The sequence below is a fragment of the Arvicanthis niloticus genome, chromosome 16, assembly GCF_011762505.2.
Source record: "Arvicanthis niloticus isolate mArvNil1 chromosome 16, mArvNil1.pat.X, whole genome shotgun sequence".
Lineage (NCBI taxonomy): Eukaryota > Metazoa > Chordata > Mammalia > Rodentia > Muridae > Arvicanthis > Arvicanthis niloticus.
The window spans coordinates 61,286,297-61,307,789 of NC_047673.1; the positions used below are offsets into that span (position 1 = coordinate 61,286,297).

General features: G+C 50.1%; 2 protein-coding genes across 2 annotated transcripts; one reads left to right on the forward strand and one right to left on the reverse strand.

The window, feature by feature from the left end:
- Window positions 1–239: 239 nt before the first annotated feature.
- Smim7 (small integral membrane protein 7) lies at window positions 240–4,201 on the reverse strand. The gene is made up of 5 exons (XM_034520093.2): window positions 4,077–4,201; window positions 3,947–3,988; window positions 3,244–3,296; window positions 2,168–2,258; window positions 240–1,091 (listed from the first exon to the last, which is right to left on the reverse strand). The coding sequence occupies exons 1-5, from the start codon at window positions 4,100–4,102 to the stop codon at window positions 1,076–1,078; spliced, it is 228 nt and encodes a 75-aa protein (XP_034375984.1). The 5' UTR covers window positions 4,103–4,201; the 3' UTR covers window positions 240–1,075.
- Window positions 4,202–5,080: 879 nt separating this feature from the next.
- Window positions 5,081–20,501, forward strand: Tmem38a (transmembrane protein 38A). Its single transcript, XM_034520659.2, has 6 exons — window positions 5,081–5,312; window positions 12,775–12,931; window positions 13,171–13,355; window positions 14,561–14,648; window positions 17,921–18,038; window positions 19,109–20,501. The coding sequence occupies exons 1-6, from the start codon at window positions 5,189–5,191 to the stop codon at window positions 19,331–19,333; spliced, it is 897 nt and encodes a 298-aa protein (XP_034376550.1). The 5' UTR covers window positions 5,081–5,188; the 3' UTR covers window positions 19,334–20,501.
- The last annotated feature ends 992 nt before the right edge of the window (window positions 20,502–21,493 follow it).

Consider the following 21,493-nt stretch of genomic DNA (forward strand, 5'->3'; position numbering starts at 1 on the left):
GGGAGAGCCTCATAGCAAACCAGATGCTACTGCCTTCAAATGCTGATTAAAGTCCCTCATCTCGGCACTGAGGGCACTGAGGGCATGGCCACCGAATGCATCTCAGAGCTGATGGCATATTTGCCTCTGAACCTCATGCACCTCAAGCTTGAGCTCGCCTCCTTCAAAGAGAGACCCAGAAACCCAAACCTTCAGCGTGCACTGCCAACATCATAAACAATGAAGTCATGGTCACCAAGCAGTGATAAAGGGGTGGCCCCAAAGTCACTTTATTAACAAGCGGCTTGAAAGCACAGAGAGGTGTCTGCTAACACCACCACTAGCACCTCTTCCACAGGCCTGGTCTGGAGAAGCTGAATGTTATGGCTAACAGCTTAGTGTCTAAAGAAGAGGCTGGTGTTCCAAGGGTGGGGGACCTGCTCCTCTAAGTGCTGGAGCAGACTTCGGCCACCCCAGGGGGACCCAGTCATGGGGTGAGGAGGAAACGCTGGGAAGTAAGACCCCACTGGCCCCACACGGTTGGGTCCACCAGCATGGACCTTGTAGTGCAAAAGGGGCTGCTAGACTGTCATGGCTGGCCCTGCAATCCTATCAATCAAGGATAATCCGTGCAAGGACAGGAGTGATGGCACACACCTTTAATCCCAGCACTGGAAGCAAAGGCAGGCGGATCTCTGTGAGTTTGAGGCCAGTCTGGTTTGTGAGTTCCAGAACAGCCAGGGCTAACCAGAAAAACCCTGTCTCAAAAAAACTCAAAAGAAACCCAAATCAAACCAAAACAATCACAAGCCAACCAAGAAATAGCCTAGGTCAGGTTTCTTGAGAAGCTGGGCCAGGAGAAGATGGAATGCCAGGACAAGGGAAAGATCTAGATCTTTCTCCTAACAAAGCCTGACTTTGTCACTGTGGCTGACGAGGGTCAGGTGGCCGGGAGATGGACCTTCTCTACCCAAATGAGCTGAGCCTTCTGGGAAGGTCCCTGGTTTTCCAGTGAGAAGCATTCTTGAAGTCATCAGAAACAGAAATGGAGTCTTGATGTCCAGCAGGTGAGCTCTGGGTTCCATGCAGGGCTCACTCAAGAGCCGAACAGTCTGGAAAAGTCAGAAGGTGAAATGACCATGAGGACAGGAAGAGGCTGCGGTAAAAACTCTGGCACACAGCTGGGTGTGGTGATGGCCGTCAGCTATCCCAGCACTTTGGAAGCTAAGCAGGAGGACTACACAGTTAAGACCAGCCTGGGCTACATAACAAGGCATTGGCTAGCCTGAGCTACACAGCAAGGTGCTATCTCAAACACATTGTTGGGGATTATTTTTCATGAAAGTGCTTCACGGTTCTGTACTTTCTGAGCTTAAACATAACTGTTGGTTGGGCAAGGTGACTCAGTGAATAAAGGAGCCTGCTGCCAAATTAATGATCTCAGTTTGATCTATAGGATCAACAAGGTGGAAGGAGAGAACCAACTCCTGAAAACTGTTCCCTGCCTTCCACAAGCACACTGTGTAACGTGTGCATCCCTATATAAACATACAAAATAATACCACATAAACCAAAAATCCTGTTGGCTGGACACTGAGGTACATGCCTGTAATCCCAAGAAGCATGCTAACATGCCTGACTGCCAGGGTATGAACTCAGATCCCTACTTCACACTATAAAAACCATCTCAGTGGTTACACTCATGTGTCTCTCAGGACTCACAGGTCAGAGGCAGAGGCATCTTGGCCTGAGGGCAATCAGACTCTGTCTCAAAAAACTAAAACAATAATTAAAAAAAAAAGAGAGTGGAGGTAAAAAAAAAAAACCAGAAGCCAATGGTGAAGCCTCCCTGCTGGCTTCTACTAAGGCTTCTGAGGCAGGAACAAGCAGTCTGTTGGACTTAGAAGCCCATCTAGTACATGTTAACACAACATTAGGGGTGGGAGACACATGGCCAGATTGGACTTGGAGACCACCCTCCAACGCTGGCTGTAACCAGAGTTCTTATTTTGGAAGCAGGGGTAGCCCTTTCGAGTCAACTAGGGGCTGCAGGATGACTCAGTGGGTGTCCACTGCCAAGCCTGAGAACCTGAGTTTGATCCCCAGGACCAACATCATTGTAAACACAGAAACTGTGAAAAGGGCAGGAGCAGGCAATGAATGTGAGCACCAAGCAAGGCAGACTCACACGATCATGCAGAGCATCATGAACACATTCCACAGTGCGATGAAGATCCGGAAATACCTCAGGCTCAGTAAAAACTCTCGGATGTTGTCTCCTGCAAAGGCAGAAAGTATGGTTCATGAGGCTGTCACCCAGCCCACTACCAAAACAACTGAGGCAGCCCCCGACCAATCATTGTGGAACACCAATCCCCAAATCTTCTGATTGGTGCTGGAAAGGGCACGTGACTCAAGTCTGTCCAATAAGAGTCCTTCCTGAGCCGTGGGTCCTAGTTACCAGGTCCAGGTTGGCTAGACTAAGAATTTGCCAGCTCAGACTTCGTGGCCGGACTCAGAGCACTGCATGCGCCCCGGAACACATCACCTGCCATCACTCTTCTTGGTTTTACCTTCTTGGTTTTTTAGGGTTTTTTTTTTTTTTTTTTTTTTTTTTTTTGTAAATGTTTTATTGTTGTCTTGTTTTTAAATAGAACAGAGTATGTTTAAGTCAGAGGAAAAACTGTCAATTCTCTCTTACGATGTAGAACCTGGGGAACTGAACCTACGTAGTCAGGCTTGGTGGCAACTGCCTTTGCCTATTGGGCCTCTCAGAAACTTATGTAAATTGGATTTTGAGACCAGGTCTCACTGTGGGGCTGAAGCTGGCTCGGTACGCCCATCATGACCACACTGGTCATGAAAGGGGTCTCTGCCATGCCACATCAACCCGTGCTTCCAACAGCAGCACCACCTTCCTGACACCCACTTTCCCTATCTCCCGAGAACACCCTCTGAATCGCCCTGGGCTGAGTCCCACAGGGCAGGACCACTTTCTTTACCCACATCCTTACAAAGCAGCCAGTTAAGTGGCTGGCAATATGGTAGACACTCAATAAAGCTGATGAACAGAGCATGGTGATGTACTCCTGTTATTCAAACACCTAGGAGGCAGAGGCAGGGGGAATCAGGCATCCAAAGCTAGTCATGGCCCTACAATACCACATCTCAACAAAAGGAAGAAGAGAGAAAACTGCAGGTTGATGAGAACGGATGCCCCAGAATCGGACTGTGAAAGTGCTGAAGCTAAGAAAACATGCTTACCTGTGCTGGGTTCCCTCGACTCCTCCCCAAAACCTTGCGTGTCCTTCTTTTTCCTATAAAGAACAGCAGATAACGCCAGCTTTCCATGGAACATAAACACCATCAGAGTCCCTGACCCTGACACCCAGCTAGGAAGGGCATGAACTTCAGCTCTGGCCCCGACTTGCTATGTGACCTGGGGCAGTGATACAACTCTCTGTAAGGCACTCTCAAACAGCCTAGTCCATCACAGCTGGGCGTGCAGACACCAATAGGATAGAGTGGTTCCAACAGCTAGAAAGACATTCTTGAGGGATGAGCCTGAGGCTCTTTGGAGATGCAACCAACCCTGGGAACAGAGGATGCAGATATTTTTGTTTGTTTAATATTAATTTGCAAGTGAGAGGAAAGAGTGTGCCATGCCGCGTGGAAGTCAAGAGGGTAACCCACAAGAGTTCTACCATGGGGGCTCCGGGAATCTGGCTCAGGTAATCAGGCTTGGCGCAAGCACCTCTGCCCACTGAGCTAACTCCGGGTCTAGAGAGTACAGATTTAAAGTCCCTGGAGTGACAGAAGTGTCAGAGCGCCGAGGCGTGGCTAGAGGGAGGGCTAGTGGGGCGTGGAGCATGCACAGGGCGGAGCTAGCCGTGACCAAGGGTGTGGGCGGGGCTTGGCTGTGGGCCGGCCTGGCTGTCCGGGACACCGCCCGCGGCGGCCTACTTACAGTTTAAAGTTGAGCACAGCCCCGGCGTTCATCAGTAGCGTCCTGCGGAGGGACAGTAACGGTCAGTAAGGCCAATTCCACCCCGTCTGGCTGTCCCTCTCCGCCCTCTAATACCTCTCATTCATATTACCCGAACAGCAGTATGTCTCCGATCATCCTTACAGCCGAGACATCTGTCAAACCGGAAACGGAAGTTGTGATGAGGGGCGGAAAGTGGAAAGCGAATTGACCAATTCTGTATCAACCGTGGTTGGTTTCCAGAGAGGATGTAGCATAACGTCACCTGTAGGGCGGAGCTTAGGGTGCGCGCATGCGCAGTGTCTCGTGCCACAGCTGGTCTCTGTTGTTGAGTCCGCTCTGGCTTTGCCTGAGCTGTGGGTTCGTGGTCCACAGAAATTGCGCTCTTGACCCCTGAGCCGCCCAGGAATGACTTGAATACGGGCGCGGCAGATGACTGAACTCCAAAAGGACTCCTGTTGGGTCCCCAAGGAGAACTGCGATCCCGGCTCAGAGTGCATAGAATTAGGATGTCCCCCTGCCTGGGTTGTACCCCCACGGACCTCCCAGTTCTGACTCAAGTAGCCCCATGGAGAAAGAGGGTCCTGACCGAACAGACCTTACAGAACATGAGGCTTGGGTTAAGGTCTACAGAGAATGGATCCTAACTTATGGGGCCTCCTGAAGCGGGAGGGTCCTAACTCAGTGGACCCTAACATCACGGTCTGGGCTGGGGTCCACAAAGAGGAGGGTTCTGACTTGTGGAGCCCCACTTAGACAAAACCAAACAGGACATGAGGGTTGGGCTGAGGTCCCCTGTGGGAGGCGAGGTTCTGACTTTGAAGACTTGCGCTCCTCAGGAATGAACCATACTCTTGGCTGAGATCTTCCGAGGGCACAGGCTTTGAGGGAAATAGCGGTCCTGAATTGGTTAGTCCCACAGGAAAGGGACAGGGTCCTAACTAAGCAGATAGATGTACAAGGACAGGATTCCCTCTTGTGTGCGCTGGATACAGGGGACAGACCCCTCCTTTTTGGCTCCGTTGAACGAGTTCTGACGTCCCTGCGGCCCTGCGCCTTGAGCTCCAGGGTGCTAGGCGTCCCCACCGCCCCTCCTCTCGGGGGGGGGGGGGGGCGGCAGGGAGGGGGCGGTGCCTGGCAGTGGGGCGGGTTCAGTGGCTAGGGAGCAGTCGTCGGGCGGCGGGGCGCGGGACGCACAGGGCCCGGGAGGCGCCCTCCATCGCCATGGACCTGATATCAGCGCTGAGCCTAGGTGAGCTAGCACTCAGCTTCTCGCGGGTGCCGCTCTTCCCAGTCTTCGACCTCAGCTACTTCATCGTCTCCATCATCTACCTGAAGTATGAGCCAGGTGAGTCGGGGGTTGTAGGAGCTACCAGGAGGGAGGTTGCCCATGGCTTGATGACGGAGGCGAGAAGAGGAGGCAGGCTAGATCCTGAGGCTGGATAGGGGAGGAGGCAGAGGCTGAGATCGTGGAGTGCTCCCACGCGCACGCAGGTGGAGGAGGGAATGCGGGAGACAGAGGCGCTGTTGAAAGGGGGCTGCAAATGAGGTGGGAAGGAAGGAGAGGAGAGCACTTGTTTACTGTTAGGAGGACAGGTGCTGCGAGATTGGGGGTGAGGGTGGGGGCGAGGAAAAGGCCAGAGTCTGGTTAGAGCAAGGTTTCCTAAGCTTAGTCTTGGGCAAGGGGGATTGTTGGTGGCGAAGGTTCCAAACCAAGGGTGGGACCTGCCCGGGCGAGGGTCAGATGTTCTGGACGTCAGCTGCCATGACCTCCCTTAACGCCCTTGGATTGACTGCCGGGTGACTATATAAGGACTGGCCGTGCTGGGGGCTGCGATCAGGTTCGGGGGAAAGTGACACCCATGTCCCCTCTGCACTACATCTTTTGGCATCTTCTCTCCCTCTCGCTTGCTGGCTGGGCCAGCTCGGGCTTGGGATCCTTCCCACTTACCAAAACGGTTCCAGGACAGGGCAACTTTGGGTCAGCTCGCTCTCAAGAGTCAGAGGAAGACAGACCCTACTACTTTTATTTTTTTTTAAAAAAGTTAATTACATTTCTTTATCTCTGTGTTGTGGAGGTCAGAGGACAGTTTACGGGAGTCCCTGGTCGAACTCTGGTGGTCAGATTCGTAGACAAGCTCCTTTACAAGCAGAGTCATCTTGCTGCTACCGCACCCCTCCTCCAAACCTTCTGCTTTAATGAGGACAAATGTAGCTCACACCTATAACCCCAGAACGTAGGACGTAGAGGCAGAAGGAAAGCAAGCTAATTCCAGGACAGCCAGGGCTATTGATGAATTCTTGTCCAGTTTGACTACAGACTATCTCAAAAACAAACAAACATAAATAAATAAATAAATAAATAAATAAATAAACAAATGCCTCCCTAGAACGGACTATTTTTATACAAGTTCAGCGTAAGCAAATGTGTCCTGTTTGTCTTCTGTAGTTTTGGTTATTCTACTGAACCTGCAAACGTGAGGGGCAGGAGAATTTCCTTCCAGGAAAGCTAGGACACTTGTGTGGGTGGGTATGTAAATTAATTACTTTTGAGGTGACAAAACCAGACTCCTGTGTTTACTTAGGAATGAGGGGGGACCTTCAAGATGGCCCACAGATGGAAGAAAAAAAACAATTTTAAAAACAGTCTTCCTGATAATCTGGAAAAGGCCCATTTCCAGAGCTTTCTTGGATGAAATTGTACACTTGTTCTTACAAGCATAAATACATGCTCTTATGCAAACGGGATTGGCGAGACTGTCAGGCATGCGTGTTGGGTCTTCCTTGTGCACAAGCAACAATGCTTTGCTAGGTGAAGTTCTTGTTTGTGCTATTGTTTGGAGAAACTGGGTTTCTCATCTGGGGAAGAATTTCTGGTGGCTTCTATGGAACCCTGCACACCCCAAGATCCACCGTGAGGAGATGAGAACCCCCTGGAAAATGGACTTAGTATGGAAGTGTGCTGAAAACGGGGGTTTCTGTATTTTTATTTTTAAGTCTTTTTCATTATTTATTGTGTGTGTGGGAGGGGGGTGAGTGTGCCAGGACATGCATGTGGAGGACACAGGACAACTTGATGGAGTTGTTCTTCTCCTCCCTCCCCTGTGTGGAACTTGGGGATTGATCTCAAGTAAAACTCACTGCTCTCCTTTATTTTATTTGTGTTTAAAAATATATTCAGTTATTATCATTGTCATTATTAGTATGTGTATGTCCATACGTGCTCCAGAGTGCATGTAGAGGACCAAGGGCAACTCTGTCCTTCCACTTTACATGGGTCACCAGGCATCACTGGGAAGTAAGTGCTCTTACCTCTGAACCATCTTACCAACCCCACTGGTCACTCAGGCTAGCCTCAAACTCTTTCCTCTTTCCTCAGCCTCCCCTGTGCTTGAATTCTAGATGTTCCGTGCTCATTCTTGTCTAAATATCTCTGCAGGAGTGTCACAATAAACCATCTGTGCTGCAAGTGTAGGAGACAGAATTTTCCAGAAGGTTTTCTTTTTATGCTTTAGAACTTTGTCAGTTCTTCAATCCTAGCCATAGATTAGATTTCCTGGGGTCTTTTAAAAGTCTGTTTCCACCTGGGCATGTTGGTGCATGTCTCTAATGCCAGCATCTGGGAGGCAAAGGCAGAGGCAGTTGGATCTCTATGAGTTCCAAAAAGCTCTACCTGAACCTGGTACAGTGGTGCCCACCTGTTGTCCCAGCCACTCAAGAAGTAGAGGCAGAAGAATTGCAAGCTCAAGGCCAGCCTTGAACAACTTAGCCAGATACTGTCTCAAAATAAAATTGTATTAAATTTTTTATTATTACACTTTATTTATTGTGTGTGTTAAGTGCTACCATAGCACATGGGTGAAAGACAAAAGACAATGCAGGCTTCAGGTCGCTCCATCCACCTCCTGGGTCCCAGGGATTGAATTCAGGCCATTAGGCCGTAGAATGTTTGCTGAGCATACAGGAGGCCTTGGATTCCATCCTCAGTCTCCAAAACCAACCAAACAAATTAACACAGATGAATTTAATCAGAATATCTCCATGCTTGCATTTCAAGCCCATCTTCCCAGTGCTTGCTGTAAGACGTCTGCCTGAAGCTATTCCTTCAAATTTTGGGGAAGAGGAAGTAGAAGGCTGAAGTAAATAAATATTTGGTGGGCCTGCAAGTCCCATGGGTTCCTGTGACAGCCAGAATGACTGGCTGCAAGAATTCATTTCCCTAGGGAATCAAGGTGACTAGGGAGCTGCTCGGCAACACATATCTGCAATTTTGGCAAACAAGAAAGTGAGCCAAAGACCTTAGTGCATGCCAGTCTGGGCTGCATACCAAGCCTCTTTCTCAGTTAAAGATGGCGGAGCACAGCCAGGCATGCTGGCACACACCTTTAATCTCATCACTCAGGAGGCCAGATAGACAGATCTCTGTGAGTTTGAGACCAGCCTGGCCTACAGAGAGAATTTCAGGACAGCCAGAGCTACATGGTAAGATCCTCCCTGCCCCCCCCCCCCAGTAATAAAATAATAAGAAAGATAGTGAAGTATTCAGGGAGCAGGGACTAAGTCCTTAGGACAAGCTGGCTCTATGTGCAGAAACCCCTCCACACACCTACACCATTCAAACATGCATGCCCAATGCACACACATAAACAGGAAACAGAACGAACAGATGAGGGTGGCTGAGATGGGAGCTGGTCCCTGTACTAATTCAAACCATCAAACTGGTCCCCATTGCCTCCATGAATTTTCCCCTGCCTGTCTGTGACATGGGTTCATTGATAAAATGAGCCAGTTGCCCTCTTCTGGCTACTGATATGTAGTCCACTAATATGGGTATCTGGATTTTGGGCTTCTGCATCCTCTCTAAGAAGTGGTTACATTCATTTGGAAGGCTCTAGAATAGTGGTTCTCAACCCCTTCTGGGGGTTGCATATCAGATATTTACGCTATGATTTTTGACAGTAGCAAAATTATAATTATGAAGTAGTAACAAAATAATTTATGGCTGGGGGGTCATCACAACATGAGAGACTATATTAAACAGTTGCAGCATTAGGAAGATTGAGAACCATTGCTCTAAAAGAACATGTTACTGGGGTACTGGTGTTTTCTGGGTTGGGTTTTACAGAGAGTTCTTTTGCAAGAAAGCTCAGAATGATTGGGAGCTAATCAGAAATTCAGGATGCTGGGCAAACTAGAACTGCCCAGGAGAGCCTGTTCTAAATCCCTCCCAAGTGTCTAGAAGGGAGGGCGTAAAAATAGGCCCAAGCTGTGAGTTAAAGCAGGAACCCTCTGGAGTCTGACTGCCTCCTGGGTCCCATGCTCTGTTTAAGGAGAGGGGCGGCAGATATGGCCCATGACTGAAAGCACAGAGGAAGGAAGGAGTGACAGTCTGGAGTCCTTAGCTTTTCTTGATACATGCTCTTTTGTAGCACAGGCTGGCCTTTTGTAGCCTAGGGTGACCTTGAACTTCTGATCCATCTGGCTCCACCCCAACTCCTATGCTGGGATGACAGGTGTCCCCCACCCACCCATGTGCTTATCATGGAGCGCAAGGCTATGTGCATGTCAGGAAATCACTTTACCCTTGGTACCAACCTTCATTTTTAAATTAAACTGGTCTTATGTAGTGCAGGTGGACTAAACTTGCTGTGTAGATAAAGAGAACCCTGACTTTCTGAGTCTTCTGCCTCATCTCCCAAGTGCTGGGACTACAGACATGCCCAACAATAACCTTTTTTTGGTTTTGGTTTTTCAAGACAGGGTTTCTCTGTGGAGCCCTGGCTGCCCTAGAACTCTGTAGACCAGGCTGGCTCAAACTCACAGAGATCCGCCTGCTTCTACTTTCCGAATGCTGGGATTAAAGGCGTGTGCCACACTGCCCAGCTAGATTCCATTTTTTAGGCTATCACTAGTGGTCCAGGCTGGCCTCAAACTCATGATCCTCCTGAGTCTTGACTGCTGTGGTTCTAGGCCTATGCCACTGCCTGGTTTCTGTTTTGCTGGGGTTGGAACCCAGGGCTTCAGGCATGTTCCCTGGGCTACAGCACCAATTAATAGACAAGTTCTTTTTCAGACAGTTTTAAGTTCACAACAAAATTAAGTTGAAAAGTACAAAGCTTTGTAATTTTGATTGTGACACCTGAGATATGCTATGTACAGCGTAGCACTAAAAAAAAAAGGAAAAGAGGACAATTTTCTATCCCCACCCAACCCCATTCATTAATCTTTGATACCGGAAGACAATGGGGAAATCTGGCAGGGATCCTAAGCCGAGCCACGCCCCTGGCCCCTCATTGGGGAATTCTGGGGATTGGCTCCACCCCTGAGCCACGCCCCCGGCCCCTCATTGGGAGATTCTGGGCAGGGCACTAAACTGGGCTACTCTTCCAGCCCACAGTGGGTGGATTTAAGATATATGTGTGAAATTTCACCTCCAGATATTTCAGTCTCATTCTAGGCCCCAGAATATCTCTGGTATAATTGCTAAGAGCTAAACAATTTCTTTTTGGCCCCAGGGTAGGCAACCTTTGACAGAGCCAGGAGAGCCAGGGAGAGTGGGATTCTCCAGATTCTCAGTGATTGAAGCCTGTCCTCTCTGCAGTGGAGAGGCTGAGGCAGGAGGATGGTAAATCAAAAGCTAGTCTGGATTAGAGTGAGACACTGTGTCAAAATAAATAAATACACAGACCTGGAGCAGTGGCTCAGCACCAGTACCAGCTGCTCTTGCAAAGGATCCAAGGTCCCTCACAACCATCTGTAACCCCAGCTTGCGGGGATTTGGCACCCTCTTCAGGCCTTGGCAGGCGCTGCACTCACACAATTCACAGACACACATGCATGCAAACACTCATACACAAAATAAATCCTTTAAAACTAAAAATAATGAGTTGAACCATTATACTTCAAGAGCCATAAACCCATCCCTCTGCCTTTTGACATCCAGAGAAGCCGAGGCTCACTGGGGACTCAAGGCATGGCGGACACTTGGGCTCAAGCAGACATAGTACTTTATATAGGACATAGTAATTGGGGACATAGTACTTTATATAGGAGGTGCTTGTGAAATCAAGCCTAGAGCCTGTTTGTCATGGATCATGCACTGAAATCTCAACCTCCTGCCCCGTTCAGCTCTGTCTTAAGATGGTCCCAAAGGGCACAAAGACCCTGGAATAAGACTGTTCCTGGCAGCTATTTTTAGAAGCACATGCAAGTGTCATTTTCTGTGGAGCAGGCAGGAGGGATGCTTGTCAGCTGTGGCTCGGTGGACTCACCGGCTGCTTCTGGGGATCACTTCTCAGGGGAAGTGTGCTTTAAATAGATACAGGGTAGCTTGGGGGTGGGAGGGTTCTTTCCCCTCCCATTCTCTTCCCTCCCCTTCTCTCTTCCTCCTCCCTCTCCTTCCCCTCTTCTCTAGCCCCCACAAGGCACATTCCAGGGCACCTGACAAGGCTGCTTTTTCTTTTGTGTGTTCTTTTTGTTCATAAAATTTAAGTTTTAAATTACATTTATGTATGTATGTATGTAGGGGATGACCTGCATATATGTTTGTATGAGGGTATCAACTTGGAAACACGGATAGTTATGAACTTCTATGTGGGTCCTCTTCCTCTTAACCACTGAGCCATCTCTCGAGTCCCAGCCTTGAACTTCTGACTCTCTTGCTTGCTTCACCTCCTGTGTGCTGGGATGATAGGCCTGCATCAACCACACCAAGTTTATGTGGTGCTATGGATGGAAGCTAAGGCTTCCAACACTCTAGGCAAGTGTTCAACCCTTAGCTAAAATCTTTCTACTAATCAGCACAGCCCAACTGTCCCTTTTAAAGCCAAATTCTCCCAGGTCCTGCCTCCAGCAGGCTAGCCTTGGAACCTCCACCTAATTAATGAGCACTACACCCAACTCTTGAAGGTCCCCTTACCTGTAACTCACACCTTGGGGACCAGTTTCCTGTGAACGTTGGGATCAGACCACGTCCAGACAGTAACAACGACCTTAGGTGGTTCACACATGGAGCTGCTTGGCTGAGCGCTTGGTCCTAAGATTGTTCTCTGCTAAGTGAAACTGGTCAGAAGAGCACAGGGCAAGGTAACCAGCTACACCAGGAGACACCAGCAGGGCCTGGGGTGCGGCTTTATGAGATGGGGACAATAGTAACATAAAGATAGAGCCTAACCATTAACAAAGACTGTGGAGATTTACAAATATTATCTTATTTACTTATTTACTTGTTTACTTGAGACAGGGTCTCTCTGTCCTACAATTGGCCCTGGCCGTCCTACAACTTGCTCTGTGACCAGGCTAGCCTTGAACTCACAGATCTGCCTGCCTCTGTTGGGAGTAAAGGCATGCTTGGCTTCTTTTATTGCTTCTGTGAGACACACACACACACACACACGCACGCACGCACGCACGCACGCACGCACGCACGCACGCGCACACACACAGGCACAGCAGGTATTAAAGTGCTTGTTAGGAGGCAACCTGCAGGAATCAGGTCCCTGTTTCCACCATGGGGATCCTGGGACAGAGCTCAGCTTATCAGGCTTGGTGGCGAGTGCCTTTACCAGCTCAGGGGCCCTGATGACATTTGCCTTGCCCTGACTGGGACCTGAGATGGCTTCCTCAATGGGTATGAGTAAGTCTGTGTTTGGTGGTACAGAGACATGCAGCTTGACCAGCTTCCATCCCAGCATCTGACGAGAACTTTAAAAGTCCTGAATTTAATCTCCAGCACCCAGGGGGCAGCATATAAGCAGGTATGGCATGTTCCTGGGATTCCAGTGATACCCAGAATTCATGTGCCCTCACAGGAGCTGTGGAGCTGTCCCGGCACCACCCGGTGGCGTCCTGGCTGTGCGCCATGTTACACTGTTTTGGGAGTTACATCCTGGCCGACCTGCTTCTTGGGGAGCCCATCATTGACTACTTCAGCAACAGCTCCAGTATCCTGCTGGCCTCCGGAGTGTGGTGAGCACTTGGAGGCGGGGGAAGGGCAGAGCCTGGGATCAGGGAGGACCCCAGCACCGGGGAGGAGGGAGTTTGAAGGAACCAAGGACCCCCAGTCACAGTCTGCCGCCATCCACCCTGCCCGCCTCATCTGCCTCTGGGCTAAGCACTGCCACCAGTGGACGCCCCTCCCCCGACCCTGGGCCTTCTCTGCCTCTGGGCTAAGCGTGCCTGCCTTTCCTCTTTCCTCTTTCCTCAAGGTACTTGATTTTCTTCTGTCCCTTGGACCTCTTCTACAAGTGTGTCTGCTTTCTGCCTGTAAAACTCATCTTTGTGGCTATGAAGGAGGTGGTGAGAGTCCGAAAGATTGCTGTGGGCATCCATCACGCACACCACCACTACCACCATGGGTGGTTCATCATGATCGCCACCGGGTGGGTCAAAGGTAAACAGAATTATGACAGGGAGGATAAAAAAAAATGTCGTCACAGTGAGATGGCTCAGTGGGTAAAGGAGCTTACAGTCAAAACCTGGCGACCTAATTTGATCCCTGGGACCCATACAGTAAAGAACTGACTCCCACCAGTTGTTTACTGACCACCGCATGGGCACCGTGGCACATGCCACCTACACACATCATACACAGTAACAACAAAGGTAATAACGATAGGGGCTAGCAAGATGGCTCAGTGGAGAAGGGTGCTTGAGGCCAAGCCTGATGACCTGAATTTGATACTCAGAACCCACATAGTAGGAGGGACCTAGCTCTAGCAAGTTGTCCTCTGATCTCCACACATGTGTTCTGGTATGTGCACATGGACACATTTCCCACCACCACAAAAAGGATAAATAAAATGAAACTTTTAAATTTTCCAGAGTCTCCATGCAGCCCTGGCTAGCTTGGAGTTCATTATGTAGACCAGGCTTGCCTCCAACTCACAGGGATCCTCCTGCCTCTACCTCCCAACGCTGGGATTAAAGGTGTGCACTATCATACTTTCCACCCTTGGGCCCCATGGGCGGAAGGAGAGAACCACTCTAGCGGTTCTTCTGACCTCTGCATTCACATTGTGGCATGCTAGCACCCCCTACCCCATACACAAGAAAATGTAAGAAAATTATTAAATTTTTTAATAAATAAAGTAAAAATCCCGCCGGGCGGTGGTGGCGCACACCTTTAATCCCAGCACTTGGGAGGCAGAGGCAGGCAGATTTCTGAGTTCGAGGCCAGCCTGGTCTACAGAGTGAGTTCCAGGACAGCCAGGGCTACACAGAGAAACCCTGTCTCGAAAAACCAAAAAAAAAAAAAAAAAAAAAAAAAAAAAGTAAAAATCCCAGTAGTTGACTGGGTGTTGTGGTGGGCTCCTGTCCCAGCACTTGAGACAATGAGGGTTAGGAGTCCTGGGCCAGCCTGGGCAACACAGTGAGACTCAAGACAGTCCCTTGTAGTAAGGACACATCTGATTGGTTCTTGCTGGTTTTGCCCTCACTGTCCCTGTGATACTGAGGAAGAAGTTGTTTTATGTTTTCCCATATGCATTGGATGATCGCCCCCGGCTCAGAGTCTTCTCAAGAGATGGTCTTGTGTTTTCTTGGGATGAAAGGAAGGTGTGGGGTGGCCAGCTGCCTCAGTGGTACCCTGCCCTGCAGGTTCTGGTGTTGCCCTCCTGTCCAACTTGGAGCAGCTGCTTCGAGGTGTCTGGAAGCCAGAAACCAATGAGATCTTACACATGTCCTTGTGAGTACCCGCCTGCTGACCTCCGTTCTGCCTTGCCTGGCCCTACATTATTGATCTTCTAGAGATGCCACTAAGGTGGGGACAGGAAGAGGTGATAGATATTTGATTGAGGTTTTGAAGAGTGAATAGGTCTTTTTCTGTCTACAAAAGACCCTCTGTCCAGAGGCTAGGATCATGGCCAGTTGTCAGGTTAGAAAACTGCAGGACCAAGGTGGGCAGGGAGCCAGGAAATGGGACAGGAGTGAGGGCCACAGGCAGGCAGGCCCTGTGGCATGAAGGGCCAGGGGGATAGTGGATAGGGCCACACAACAACATTTACGACTCACGTAGGACCACTGCATGGGGCCTGATATATCTTTTTATCGATTTCATTTATTTATTTATTTTTGTTCTTTTCTCCAGCTTCCTGTGTGTCTGCATGGTGTGCGTGTGTGGGCACATGTGTACATGTGTGTGCATTTACATATGGAAGCTGGGGGTAATGCTTGGGACCACCATATTTTTTGAGGCAGGGTCTCTCAGTCAAACCCTGAGTTCCTCACATGCCCAGGCTTGCTACCCAGCTGGCTCTGAGCACTTTAACCATGGACCCAACTCCTTGGCCCCCATTTCTCTAGTGTTGGGAAAGTTGGGGGGCAGCCTGCAGGAGTCCCCAACCCCTGCTGTGTACCTTTACTTACCATCCAGGGGTCTCATATGCCTCCTTAACCCTCTGGATGGTGATCTTAGCTACCAGCATCTGCAGAGGTGAGTAAATGGAGCCCACGACACCCATACCCGTGCTCACCACATTATGTGTGAGGTGACCGACGGCCACCCACACTCTCCGAACCTAGTGGCTTGGTAGCTTTTCCAGTTGCTGTGGTACCACATGTGACTGACAGAAGCAATTCAGTGAGGAGAGCCTTACACAGGCTCACAGTTTAGGGGTACAGACCATCATGGTAGGGAAGGCATTGAAGCCCCTGAGGCAGCAGCTCAAGAGCACGTAGCTAGCAGAGAGAGGAGTGTAGCTCAGATGGCTTCTCCTTCATGTTCAGTCCACAGTCATCAGGGGTTGTCCCAGGTTCACCTGATCTAGATAATCCCTCCCACATATGCCCAGAGATTTGCCTGTGGGTTGATTTTTTTTAAAGAGTAATTTATCTAACTTTATTTTATGTGTATTGATGTGATGCTGTCAGACCCCTTGGAACTGGAGTTACATATAGTTGTGAGCTGCCATGTGGGTTGGAGAATCGAACCTGGGTCCTTTGGAAGAGCTGACAGTGCTCTTAATCACTGGGCCATCTCTCCATCCTCTGCGGGTTGATTTTTAGGTTCTGTCAAATTGACAAGATTCACCATTACCAATTCAGGCAAAGTGGCCCAAGTCTTTAATGCCAGCACTGGGAGGCAGAGGCAGGAGGATCTCCGTGATTTGCAGGCTAGCCGAGCTACCCCGTGACTGTGTTAGAGGTATGGGCATTGATTCACCGTTCAGGCCCCACACAGTCTGCATCTCTTCATCTCAGTCAAGAGATGGTGGGCATCTGGGGCTGGAGAGATGGCTCAGAGGTTAAGAGCACTGACTGTTCTTCCAGAGGACCTGAGGTTGAGACCCTGCACCCACATGCTGGCTCACAACCATTTGCAACCCCATTCATAGGGGATTCAGCGCCCTCTTCTGGCCTCCAAAGGCACTGCTTACATGTGGTTTACACATGCAGTTAAAATACCCATATACATAAAATTAATAGAATGTTAAAATGTTAAAAGAGAAAGATGCTGGGCCCAAGAAACTGCCACCTTTAGAAACCCACCTTTAGAAGCCAGGTGTGGCAGCATGCCTGTTCTGCTCTGGGTCTCTTAGCTTTACTGTTGTCCTCATAAAACCCCCACGACCTAGCGTCCATGACCTAGCGTTTTGGCTTCCATCCCGGAGGGTTGTGCTGGTGAGGAGACTCCACAGCAGGCAGCAGGTATGAGGCAGGGGCAGGGAGCTCAGGGCTCAGGGCTGGAGCCATAAGCAAGAAAGGAAGAAGGGCAAGGCCTTTGCAGTGCACTTCCTCAACCTTCCCAACAGCACCACCAACGTGGGACCGGAAGGGGCACCGGAAGGGGGACCGGAAGGGGAACATTCTCCTTCTAACCACCACAACCAGGAAGGAAGAGACAGGGTTTCTCAGGGTTCATTGGCTAGCCCACCCAGCAAAAATGGTAGATTTGAAGTCGGGTAAAAGACTTTGTCTCAAAAATGAGGTATAGGGCCTGGGAGACGGCTCAGTGGGTAAAGGAGCTTGCTGCCAAGCCTGACCTGAGGCCCTACATGGTCAAAGGAAAGAACCACCTCCTATACCTAGGCCCCCTGCACATATGTAGCAGATAAGCAGCTTGGTCCCCAACAACAGGAGTGGAGGCTGTCCCTGAGTCTGTGGATCCCGTTCCCCTAACCGAGCTGCCTTGTCTGGCCTCAGTGGGAGAGGATGTGCCCAGTCCTGCAGTGCCTGGGTGTGCGGGGGAGGTCGGGGGGAGGTGTTGCATGTATGGGTGATACTTGGAGTGGAGCTCCCCCTTCTCAAAGGAGAAGGGGAGAGAGGAATGGGGGGTTCTGTGTGAGGGGGTACTGAGAGAAGACGGGGGGCTGATACTGGGGTAGGTGAATAAATAGAAAATACATTTTTTTAAAAAGGTAATTTTTAGGTTATTCAAGCTTAACAGGAAAATAAAAAAGAACCAACTGCCTCGAAGTTGCCTACCTGAGTGCTAGAGAGACAGAGGCTGAGCTGCATACTGGGTAGGAGCAGAAGAAGTGGGTGTGGCTGAGGAGGGACAGTAACTCAGCTCCCAGTGACAGAGGGGATCCTTCTGTCAGAAACAGTGAGCAGCACCAGGGGCTCCAGAAGCAAGAGAAACAACTCATTTCACAACCTAGGGAAGCCAGGGGTCAGCCTAGATAAAAGGATAAAACTGGAGTCCTGATTTGGTCACAGACCTTTTATTTCCATGACTGTATGTCATCACCCTCTGAATTCCTCAGTGGCTGAACTCTTCCCCCCAGCATAGTCTCCAACTAACATTCTCCACCTTCCATGGGCTTGGGATTGCCTGCCCAGCTCTGTTCTCAAGTGTGAGCTCAGACTGAACTTCTCAACCCAGTGTCAAGTAACATGCTGTCGGGCAAGTAGGCAAAGCTGCCAGCCAGGGAAGACGGGTCTGGTGCCTCCTGGTCGGTCAGCTGTGGCTCTGGTGAGCTTCACATGAGGCCACAGTGGTTTCTATCTTACCCCCAGCCCCACCAAGGCCAGTCTGTATGGAGCCATCCTGTTCACCTTGCAGCAGACCCGCTGGCTCCCGGTGTCCAAGGCCAGCCTCATCTTCGTCTTCACCATGTTTATGGTGTCATGTAAGGTAAGCCACCCTTGCCCGTGATCTTCACTTCCCTGGGATGGGGTGGGGGTGTTCGTACACTTCCCGGGGAGACGTGGTCCGTCTGAGACAGATGGAAGGAGTTCATCAGGAAACTGAGGCAAGAGGGCCAGGGGATGGGGATGGGGATGGGAATAGGAAGAAGGGGCTTCCAGGCGCAGGCTGGGGGTACCTGTATGAGAGAGTAGGGAGACAACAATCTGATCAAACCAGAAAGGAGTCTTGGGCTTTCCCTCTCCTTCCACAGGGCTGAGGAATATTGTCTCCAGCTCCCCAAAACATAGAAAGCCCCTGCCTACAAATGGTGCATTTACAGGAGAAGACCACAGCCTTGGAAAGGGAAGCTCTGCTGTGGAGGCTGAGGCAGGAGGATCCATATGAGTTTGAGGCCAGCTTGGGCTACATAGTGAGTTCCAAGCCAGCCAGGGTTACATAGTGACATTCTGTTTCAAAAACCTGGCAAGAAAGTGAGCCCCCAGGGTCAGGAGTTCAAGGTCACATTCAGCTTTACAGCAAATTTGAGCTACATATGACTGTGTCTCAAAACAGCAACACAAACAAAAAGCAAGCAAGCAAGCAAACAAACAAAAGCCAACAAGGAAGGAGAAAAAGGAGATTGTGAGAGAGAATGAATTTATTGTTCAGAGTTCTGAAATGTGAGGCCCAAGGTAGCAGGGGTGGGTATGGTGGCAGCAGGGGAGGGGTACAGTGAGGGACTTCTAGCTTCAGATGATTGACATCTTCTATGGCCAGACTTTGCTACATAGTGAGTAGGAGACTAGCCTGGGCTACATGGTACCCTGTCTCAACAACAACAAAATGTAATCTTAAAGTCCAGGTGTTGAAAGGTCCTGTTGGCATGGGTGACCACTGGTCACAGCATCCCTAGACTGTCCAGATGTAGACACTGGAAGTCATGCCTCTCCAGAGTCCAGGATGGGGGCTCGTGTACTTGGAGATATGGGAAGCTGGACAGCTAGGGCTGGCTCAATCCCCCTCCCTGCCCTTTCGATCTCCCCTCTCTCACCATGTATCTCTTGGATTCCCCTCAGGTGTTCCTGACAGCCACACACTCCCACAGTTCTCCATTTGATGTCCTGGAGGGTTACATCTGCCCAGTGCTGTTTGGGGCAACTTGGGGAGGCGACCATCACCATGACAACCATGGAGCACCACATGGCATGGGGCTAAGCACCCAGCACTCTAGCCTGCCTGCCAAGGCCAAGGAAGAGCTGAGTGAAGGCTCCAGAAAGAAGAAGACCAAGAAAGCAGATTAAGGGTTGGCCCCAGGGATCCACTGGGTACTTGGGAGAAGGATGAGGACTCAGAGAAACTCAGAACTTAGGGGCATTCAGGGCTCAGACCTCCCCCTCCCTCCCCCCTGCTCCTCACCACCCTGCATTTCCCCATCTGCAATTTGGAGCCATCAGCAACTCCCAGCTGATGTGGGGTTAAATTAGTGTGGAGGAGTTCAGTAGGAGTGGATAACCCTGCCCTCTGCCAGACCCCTCATAAGGTTACAGCCTTTGGAGGTGCACAGTCCAGGCCCAAAGCCCTGACTGGTAGGTTCTTGGTTTTCATTCTGTGTTCTAATTATAACTTGTAACCAAAAGAACTTACCGCCACATGGAGACTCAATTATCTGAGAGCCAGGTGCTGGGATCTCATGTCCTTTCTCACTCAGGACCTCCCTAGAATTTTGTGACTCCTGCTGGGCATCTTTACGCAAATGGCCTCCCTCCTCTGAGGCTTCTGTTTCTGATCTGTAGCATGGAGACCCCAGGTCCTTCTGTGTACAGAAGGGCCTTTATCTGTCAGTTTCTTAAGCAGTGTGCTATTGAGGAGACTGGAGCTGTCATGAAGGACAGTGGCAAACTGCTCTGTATGTTAGGCCATTTGTGTTTGAGCCCAGAAGGTCTCACCAGATACTCAGCTGAGCAGGCAAGTCTAGGGCAAACTGCTAACAGGAGGGGAGCTTGAGTTCCTAGCTGCCCACAGGCAAAAGAAGTGTGCATGCAGGGCAGAGGGTCCAAGAGCCAACAGCCTTGAGTGCTCACAGTTGAGCTCTGGGTGCATCAGCTGTCCCTCATGTCTGATCAGCATAGTTCATTCAGTCATTCAACAAACACACAGATCCACACATGCTCCCTGTACAGTTTTGTGCTGCTCCTCCAAGGAGCGAGCCTTGTATAGGGGAAGGGCCATGGTTGCCAAAGTCTCCAGGACATCTGAGAGAGGTGAGCATTGGGTACTGCTGGCCTCAGGCGTATGTGAGGCTCAGATCTAGTAGGAGTACCCAGTGTCGCCCATTTGTTGAGAAAATGCTCCTTATAGCTTTGGCTAGAGATAGGGTGGTCCTGAGGCTGGAAGCTCCTGGGTTTCATCCCCTTGGTGTCAATCAAAGCTCTGTGTGAGTGATCAGCCAATAAATCTGGTGCAAGTAAATCAAGCTCTTTTTCTTTATTCAACCTCAAAATGTAGAGATCTGGCAGTCTGTTTTAGAAAGATGGCCCAGGCCTCCAGGGATAGAAGATGGGTCTGAACCTGGGATGCAGGGTCAAGCATATCTGACTTCTCCAGGACAGGTGGGAAGGTGCACACCTGAAAGCTGGAACCTGAAACCTGGAAGCTGAAGCAGGAGGATCACTGTTTCCAAGCCTGCCCGAGCTACCAGAGTGAAACCAGAAAGAAAGGAAGGAAATGAGAAAGAGAGGAGAGAGAATGGGGAGGAAGAAATGGGGGAGGAGGAGGGGAAGGGGAGAGGAAGGATGGGGAGGAAGAGAATAGGGGGAAATGGGGGGAGGGGAGGGAGAGACTAGGGAAAGGAGAGGGAGAAGAGAGGAGGGAGAGACTGCAGAGGGGAGAGAGGAAGAAGTGGGGAGGGAGGGGGAAAGAGAAACTTCTGCTGCCATTCAGCATGTCCACTTTCAGGAATGTGCTTGCAAAGGGGACCTAGTGATCCTGGGCCCCCCATGTTCATCCCAGCTTTTCACAGTAGCTAAAATTTGGAGGCAGGAAGAAAGGCCATAAGCCCTTGACAGCAGATAGGTCTGGTGTCAGGATTGCAAACTGCCTATAAACCTCAGTGGGTTCTGGCCTGGGATCAGCTCCCAGAGCAGCTGGGAGGATTACACAGAAGCCGCCTTTTGCCCTCCAGCCCAAGGGGTGGGTATCATGTATTCTGATGGACAGACTGAATGGAAATAAAGAGCCTCCCAGCCTATTTTTGGAAGGAGGCGTGATAGCTGCCTGCTGGGCTGTGGTCAGGGATCATTGCCAGGACAGGCTGCCATGGTGTCCGCAAACAGGTGCCAGAACTCTGTCAGCCTGGTCTTAAGTTCAAGTTAATTTTAGCAGGATTCAAGTTTGGTTGCTTCTATTGTCTGATAATGATAATAGGGTTCTTTATATTGTTTTAAAAAATATGTTTAGCATTG

Excerpts from the sequence above, each read along its gene's own strand:
- Smim7 (XM_034520093.2), bottom strand. The coding sequence starts at position 4,102 with ATGATCGGAGACATACTGCTGTTCGG. Across the intron at positions 3,989-4,076 it reads GGAGACATACTGCTGTTCGG|GACGCTACTGATGAACGCCG; the intron begins GTAATATGAATG and ends GTCCCTCCGCAG. Across the intron at positions 2,259-3,243 it reads GTCGAGGGAACCCAGCACAG|GAGACAACATCCGAGAGTTT; the intron begins GTAAGCATGTTT and ends CTGCCTTTGCAG.
- Tmem38a (XM_034520659.2), top strand. The coding sequence starts at position 5,189 with ATGGACCTGATATCAGCGCTGAGCCTAGGTGAGCTAGCACTCAGCTTC. Across the intron at positions 5,313-12,774 it reads CTACCTGAAGTATGAGCCAG|GAGCTGTGGAGCTGTCCCGG; the intron begins GTGAGTCGGGGG and ends GTGCCCTCACAG. Across the intron at positions 12,932-13,170 it reads CTGCTGGCCTCCGGAGTGTG|GTACTTGATTTTCTTCTGTC; the intron begins GTGAGCACTTGG and ends TCTTTCCTCAAG.